The 7,704-nt window shown below is 49.6% G+C and overlaps 3 protein-coding genes across 3 annotated transcripts; 2 read left to right on the forward strand and 1 right to left on the reverse strand.

The window, feature by feature from the left end:
• Positions 1-760: 760 nt before the first annotated feature.
• A1O9_10511 (uncharacterized protein) lies at positions 761-1,405 on the forward strand (the record flags this gene model as incomplete). The annotated part of the gene is made up of 3 exons (XM_013400672.1): positions 761-904; positions 962-1,331; positions 1,383-1,405. The coding sequence occupies 3 exons, from the start codon at positions 761-763 to the stop codon at positions 1,403-1,405; spliced, it is 537 nt and encodes a 178-aa protein (XP_013256126.1).
• Positions 1,406-4,014: 2,609 nt separating this feature from the next.
• On the reverse strand, positions 4,015-4,971 carry A1O9_10512 (cysteine sulfinate desulfinase; the record flags this gene model as incomplete). Its single annotated transcript, XM_013400673.1, has 1 exon — positions 4,015-4,971. The coding sequence occupies one exon, from the start codon at positions 4,969-4,971 to the stop codon at positions 4,015-4,017; it is 957 nt and encodes a 318-aa protein (XP_013256127.1).
• A 1,314-nt stretch (positions 4,972-6,285) lies between these two features.
• A1O9_10513 (uncharacterized protein) lies at positions 6,286-7,029 on the forward strand (the record flags this gene model as incomplete). Its single annotated transcript, XM_013400674.1, has 1 exon — positions 6,286-7,029. The coding sequence occupies one exon, from the start codon at positions 6,286-6,288 to the stop codon at positions 7,027-7,029; it is 744 nt and encodes a 247-aa protein (XP_013256128.1).
• Between the last annotated feature and the right edge of the window lie 675 nt (positions 7,030-7,704).

Raw genomic sequence — 7,704 nt, forward strand, 5'->3', positions numbered from 1 at the left:
AGCGCGGAGTACCCTCAACAGAGCATAAGTACAGGGACCATCCTGCCCAAAACGGGCGGCGTGGGGAAGCGCTCGTTTCAATTCTTGGGTCTTCAAGTCACTGATTCACTCCTCTGCACCTTCTACCTAGACGGCATCAAGACGGCACAATATCTTCCCAATCTCGCCAAACGAGCAGGGAAGGCGAAGTTGCCTCTGCCGAGAACGAATCTTCCAACCAATCGCCCTTGTCGCGCAAGTCGAAAAAGAAAGGCCTCGGGCGGTGGTCACATGTTGCTCGGGCGTGCGAGTGGTGCAGGAGACTGAAGGTTAGGGTACGTCACTCGACGGGGCTCTTGCTTGATGGGTTGATGAGCAACTGATCCGACTCATATTCAGTGCGATGAGCAGAATCCCTGTTACCATTGTAGGAAAGCACAGCATCCATGTTCGTTGGTGGCGCCCCCAAAACACTTGGCTCACAACGACCACATCGACAAGTCGAGCAAAGACGGGTTGACGGGTCCTGAACAATTGGCGGCATCGACAAGTAGCCGACCTGTGGCACAGGCCAATGACCCAGCCGAAGCGCTGACTGTCATGGCTCTGCTCACCGATAAACTGGCCTGCCGTTGGGTCGGAGACTCTTGCTTTGCGGTATCCTTTAGAAGTGTAAAACTCTCAGTGAGACATACGGTTTTCTCTCAAGGTGCTGACAGCGGCGAAATTTCTCCCTTTGGCACCCTTTCTACGTCCAACCCATCGAACCGGTCTTCCTGGAATGGACGAGCATTCAGTCACCGCACCAGGGCGAGTGCCACTAATTGACCCTTGTACCATCGGCTTCCCAGATCGCACCACAACTATTGCATTGCTAGATAGTTTTCTGAGCTCAGTGCACACTATTTTCACTTCCGTGCACGCGGTAAGATCTCAAGTCCTCGCCTGAGGTCCCAGTGAAATGATGCTCATGTCGAAGTAGAATCTCTGCCGTCAATTCTACGCGAAGCTCTTCGTGACAGGCGTAACTGCCATCAGCGATGGTAATCGAGTAACCCATCTTGCGATTCTTGCTCTCGGCTGGCATGCAAGCATGGTGGCGAGTCCGTTGACCGCGCCATTCCCCGGACACCCACAACCACAACTGCCTTGGGCAGACTCATCTAAGCCTATGTTGGGAGAACATTTGTACAAGTCTGCCCATGATATTACATTTGGCACTATATCACAGTCGTCCATCGGTGCTCTGACATCTTTGATATCCTTGACACTTTATGAGCAAACGACCCGACGTTTTGAAACCGCCTGGGCAATTTTTGGAATATGCATGCGACACGCGCAGGCTCTGCGATGTGAGTCAATCTCGGGTCACTCTACTGAATGGAAGTACTTACAAACTCAAGTGCATCGGGAACTACCTGATTAGGACATGCCAAGCTTTCTTAAAGAAGGACGCCGGTCGATTTGGGTCAGTCTGTTCACGGTAGACACCTTCCTAAGCATTTGCTACGGTAGGCCCCCAGCTATAGCGATGGAGCACTGCGATACTGTAGGTCAACCAACTCTCCTTGTTGGTCATCAGACTGGAGCTGATATGCTAGCGCTGGCCACTGAGCTTTGCCGACGATTTCAATCCAAACTTCGATGTCGAACTATCTGGGCGGGGACCGCCGACCCCGTTTGAAATCTATCGTTCTCGTCCTAGCAGCGCCCAGTTTCACCTCCTGAAAGCCCATCTCTGCCTGATTGCGAGAAAACTTCTCAATCCGCTACATCCCCACCAATCTTTGAAGTCAGACACCCTTTCCGACCGCGAAAAGTGGGATTTGCTTCAGTCTGTGATGGAAGACCTTCATGAGTTAGGAACATGCATACCACCTCATCTGCAGGTGACAAATGTCGCAACCGAGAAGAACAAGAGGTATCTTCAGCAGGCCGTTTGTCTTGACCTGCTCATCAATCATGTCATAATCCTGGTAAACCGGCCGTTTTTGCGCTTGAAACCCGAGGCGCCCGGTGGTAGCCCGGCTAATATGGTGGAGAGAGTGACTACGAATCGCCAGCGAACTTGTTCAGATGCTCTCTTCGCCGCCGCTTGTGGCATATGCTCGTTGGTCGCACATGAGCACGGTACTATCCTCGCCCCTACCCTCCATTTGATCCTCTCAGCTTGGGGCTTGTACACATCGGCGGCGGAATTGGTGGCACTACACGCTTTATCAGCTACCGCTGGCAGTGGTGAAGCACATGAAGCGTACAAACATTTGAGCCGTCTCAGGCATTTTTCTTGGTCACAAAGGCTTTGGCCGTCAGCCGGCCAGAAGTATGCAATTTTGCTTGACTTGGTTGTCAGTGTTCGCACCAAAATCAGCGTTGAATCGCGGGCAGCCTCACCTGGGCGTTCCGGAGGTCCTGAAATGCATTTGAAGGGCACTGTGGATAGGTCGACCGCGCAGTTGAGCACGAAATCTGGGGGAAACGATCATGTAAGCGAACACACCCTCCACTTGGATCCCGGCTTAGACCTCGGAGATGAAATTGAACTTCAGGGGTTCGATCAAAGCCTGGAAGCTGGCGAGTCCTTCTCTTCCGCAGATCAAAGCAATCATCTTGATTTCGACTTTTCGGCATTTGTTGACGAATCCGACAATTTTATTATGCCATTATCGATCTCTCCGGACAAGCAAGCCATTGCCTAGGGGGCCCCCTCGCGGCACAGCCTCTTTGCGATGCAATTATCCAACTTGTACTCGAAAGATTATTGAACACTCCGTGTGTCTGGGGAAACGCCGGCACGCCAGTCCAGCCTAGGATAGTCAGGACGCCTGCATTCTCGAGGCAGCTGGAGGTCTTCAAGAGGGTTCTCTGTACGCAAAAATCATCATCTTTCGTTAGCGGTATCGATCTGCCATAGCACTGAAGGATGGGCAGGACCCTTTTCCATTTCAGTCTTTGGTAAGGCTATGGATCGCGTCGTGAAGAATACTCTTTCTGAGCCGCAACAAAAGGTAGGCGAAGCAATTGGCTGCCACCAATGCGCCTTCATCCTACGGCCGTTGTCCAACGAAAAAGGCAGATGTCGAGTACGCCAAATTCAATCATGTCCCAAATGTTTCGGGGTGATCTGTGTTCCCTGTACACAGAAGTTTGACCAGCATGAGAGTCGAGTGTAGAGGAGTGTCTTGAACGTTTGGAATATAGTGATCAGTCTGCGTCTCGCCCCAGCGCAAGAAACACACAGGCAATCTTCCTACCGCTATGGTGCCCTGAAGCTATCGGCCAAACACAGCATCTTAGAATAAGCCACGCAGCCAATATCGACCTGTCCATCAAGTGTACACGAACGAGAAGGGGAAGGCAAGGCCAGCAGGTAAAGACTGCCAGGATAGATGCCCTCCAGTCGAATCGATTTCGTATTCTGTAATATTGATGGGTATCTAGAGTATTAATCATGGCTGCCTAACTATATTCTATCCTAGGGTGTTATACTGGATCTATATTACCAGTCAGGTTAATTGGAAGGCCGCCGAGCTTAGGCGGCCTGCCTAAGGGTGGGAAGTTAGCTGAAAAGGTCCAAGGCTAGAGTACACTACTATACTACCGTACTAGTACAACCTATTGAGGGCTATCTGTATTCTCTTTACACTTTAGACAGCGCTATTTATAGTTAACTTTATCGATGATTTTGTGCCTATATTTTAGTAATTACTAATTAGCCTACTAGATTATTTCTCGTCCGTTGAAACCTAGTTATAACCCGTTCTATCATCTACTTATTACCAAACATGCCCTAGTTAATACCCTAGTGTTTCGAATCATAACTTAACAATATATTTATGCCGTATAGAAAATGGTAATAAATTGACACCGTCCCGCTACGTAGGGTGTGCCGCTGATGGGGTCTCTGACATCGGAACTATCTCTTGCTTTCTAGCAAGTTACATTCTCGTTCTGCTCAGGCACGCCAACATAATTGAATTCGCAGGAGCCCCGCCCTAGCTCTTAGTGATCTCTGGAGCCCTGCTGTCGACTAGCTCAGTCGCGATAGCTCACAATCTTGCCAAATGTGTCGGCCATCCCCCAGATTCCACTTCGAAGACAGGTCAATTGCACAATTTGGGAATGATCCACAAACAGGTTGACATCAATTCCAAATTCTCGAACATACCAATTGAATACCGCCGGGTCGGCGGCTTCGAACATAACCTTCTCCTGAGGTAGATCGCGAAGAATGGCTTGTATCACATCCGTTCGCCAACTTTTCACGTTCTCTGTGATCCCTTCGCTCTCGATCATCAGTCTCTCCACTCCTGCCTCGATGAATTTTTTGCCTAGATTGATCACTTTGCTTGGATCCGACGTTCCCGTTGCTTCCAGATCTTCGGCAGCGGTGTCACCTCCTGCACCGAATTGGATGCCTAATTCTGGTTTGGCCTTCATGCCCATGCTGTGCACTTTGTCCACCAAGCGGAGCCAGTCCTCAGGTGGAAACGACAAGAATCCTGATGAGAGCTCAATAACATCGAATCCAATGTCCTTACATTTCTGCAAGTACCTCTCCACAATGGCATGCGAGTCAGGTTGGGTCAAGATGTGTTCCATCCAGCCTCCAGTACTGACATAAACATCATGCCGATGTGCTACATCGACAAGTTCTCGCACAGCCGCCTCGGGCATCACTGAGAAGCTTCCTCCCGCAAACTTGAGGCCATCAACATGATATCCCATTGTTTCCAGCACGTCTTCTAGATGGCGCTTCCCATATGCTGAATAGTATGGTCCCCGAATTTCAGTCACCCCTTTGTTTCGAGGCTTAGGTGTCCGCGGATTGTGTCTAATAAACCCAAAGCCATTCTCATTGTCTTGAAGCAGTGTTTGATTTTGCTTCTGGACCACGCTACTTGATAAAAGCCGACGTTGGTCCTGTACCAGAGATCGACGTACTGGTCTAAATAGTTTGGTGAGAGAAATTGCTGCACCTTTTGCAGCCATCATGAATTATACAAGATGATTTTCTCTTTGTAGAACTCGAATCGAGGGCGGAGGCCCTGGCTTTAGAGGTTGTTGGAAGCGCTCCAACGTCGCAATGGAGGGGCCTGATACGCTCCGCACTTGAGAATTAACGAGAAATCCCTGATAGCTTTTGACATCAGAGGTGATCGTGCCGTGAAGCACAATTCCATGTACGCCGAGGAATTGGAAGTGGTCGCACATGTTGGTGGGATTATTGCCGGTAATCATATCCGGTATGACGTTACAAGTTCACAAAGACATCTTACTAACTCCCCACCCGCGCCGGGGTCGCCCACAACTATTTGACCAAACCAAGCGAGTGTTGGCCGATCTTTGAATATCCACAACTGATATGCAAGGATTTCGCGTCGGGTCCCCCACCCTGCTCCAGATTTGCGTCAGTTACATCACCGACAAGCAACCTAGCCGTCAGTATGCCGGATCTGATGTCATGAGATTTCTATTATACACTGTCTTTGCCACACGCAGGGTTTGATTGGTACTCATACTGCTCTCAAGGCTGAACGTGTAAATATGTGGTCAGTAGTTCAGTACAGACGAGTTAGCAAACAAGTAGAGGAAGAATGGCAAAACAGGAACGCGGAGCATAGCGGCAATCACAATGACCGTTGGGATATCGAGCTCAGGGAACTCTCATCTCCAACACTGTTCATGCACATAAACACGATCTCAGATTTTCCATCGCAGAATGACTCCAGCAGGTCTAGGACAATTCGCCCCGATGATTGGCACGGCATTGTCGACATTCTAGGAGATGACGATCCCCTCACTCCTCATCTTTGTACAAGCCTGGGCGGGCGGAGCAGATTCAATGGCCAATATGGAGATTAGGCAAGCCTTCGGAGTCAGCAAAGTCGCTGAAAACCTTTCCAAGGCATGTATTTTTTCGGTATTGGGTTCGGCTCACTCTTTGTGGGACCCCTTGCCGAGACATCCGGCGGAAGTCCTGCTGTTCAGCTTTTGCTGTAATTTCTTTGTCCTTGGCTCAGCCTTGACATCCACATTTGGTGGATAGCTTGTCTGTCAGTGCTTCGTTGGTCTTTTTGCAAGTGTTGGAGATCAGTTCAGGCCCGTTAAACGGGCATTTGCTTTTCCCGTCATTGCATGGGCCAACGTTGCTGGTATTGAACTCCAAATGCGCCAAATCTAGCAATATAGGCTGACCCTACGCGGCAGCCCCGATGATGGCACCCATTGCGGGAGGCTGGATCGTGTCAAATCAGCATCTCAGTTGGCGGTGGTGCGAATGGGTAACTATAAATTATTTCTGCGATGGCATTCTTGATGACGTCCCTATTCTTACCGGAGTCTTACCTTCCGATCTTGCTCGACTGGAAAGCAAAGCATCTCCGATGCGTCCCAGGGAGCCAAGAATTTGTGTCCAATCATGCAAAATCGATATCCTTAAAACGACTACAGACTCCTCTCCCTATGCCCATAACATTCTTCAGGACTAAACCCGTTATTGCTATGCTTGGAGGGTATATGGTACCTTTATATGTCCTATTTTCTTTCCTCTCCGTGCTTGACTACATATTCAAGCAGAGGTATACTCTATCGGATGGCTTAGCTGGATCCTACTTGGCTTCCATTGCTTGCTGGCTCAAAGGGCTTTACACTCTGTGCCCCGGTCTTCTACGGCCGGATACGAAGGGTGACCGATCGCGTTTCCGGAGCTGCAGTCAAGCCCGAATCGAGACTGTGGCCAGAAATTGCGACGGCGCCTCTGCTACCTGTTTCTTGTTGTGGCAAGGTTGGACCAACTATCCCGGGATCTCTCCATTGTCAGGTCTTGCCGCTTGTTTTGCCTTCGATGTCGCCACAACGGCCATCTATGTCAGCAGCTATGAGTACATCATTGACAGTTACGTTGAACATGGAGCGATGGCCTTAGCAAGTATCACCATGGTCAGGTATCTGATTGCGGGCGCGATGGTCATGGCTGCAAGACCAATGTACGAGGGAATAGGAGTTCATTGGACAACGCAATCTTGGGCTGCATCGGAGCAGTGCTGACTCCAGCGCCGTTTAATATTTCGGTACTACGGCAGTCAATTGAGGGCAAAAAGTCCGTATGCACAAAGGGACATGGAATAATACCAGACATTCTCCGACGCTTAAGGACTGGAAGTATTAATTTTCAGTTCGTACTCTCGCTACGCGTCTTGAAGCTCTGTATTCGCTCACCGTGACTTGTGGCTAGCCTTGTGCCCTGGAAACCGTCGAGTCGACCATTAGACTGAGTACAAATCCGAGGGAATTATATAGCGTATTCGGGAAGCTAAGTGATGTATCGAAGCGCGCTGGAGCGAACATATCGCCTCCACTTAATGAAGCCCCTGAGAAAGCCACAGGAAAAATAAAAAGGGCAATTATGGTCTAGCTTGAATTAACTATTATAGCCCTGGAAGCAGCAATTCTCTCTCCTCAATGTAGCGATCACTGCCGTCAGATTCTGTTGAGACGCAACCGCTTCCCGGTACGAATATACCTAACTGAGAACTCATTTCTTTGATACCAAGTTGTGGCGGACAAAAATCGGCCACCAACAGTTGATCATCTGAGAAGGCATCAGTGACTATATCCTTGCCGATTCCACGATGGGGTTGAAGGAATAGATCTCCTAGAGTCCTCATTCCTTCTCCAATGTTCCTGGATTATGGGCAACTCGATGACCATGCTGGTCACTGA

This window comes from Exophiala aquamarina (assembly GCF_000709125.1).
Source record: "Exophiala aquamarina CBS 119918 chromosome Unknown aczIA-supercont1.13, whole genome shotgun sequence".
Taxonomy (NCBI): domain Eukaryota; kingdom Fungi; phylum Ascomycota; class Eurotiomycetes; order Chaetothyriales; family Herpotrichiellaceae; genus Exophiala; species Exophiala aquamarina.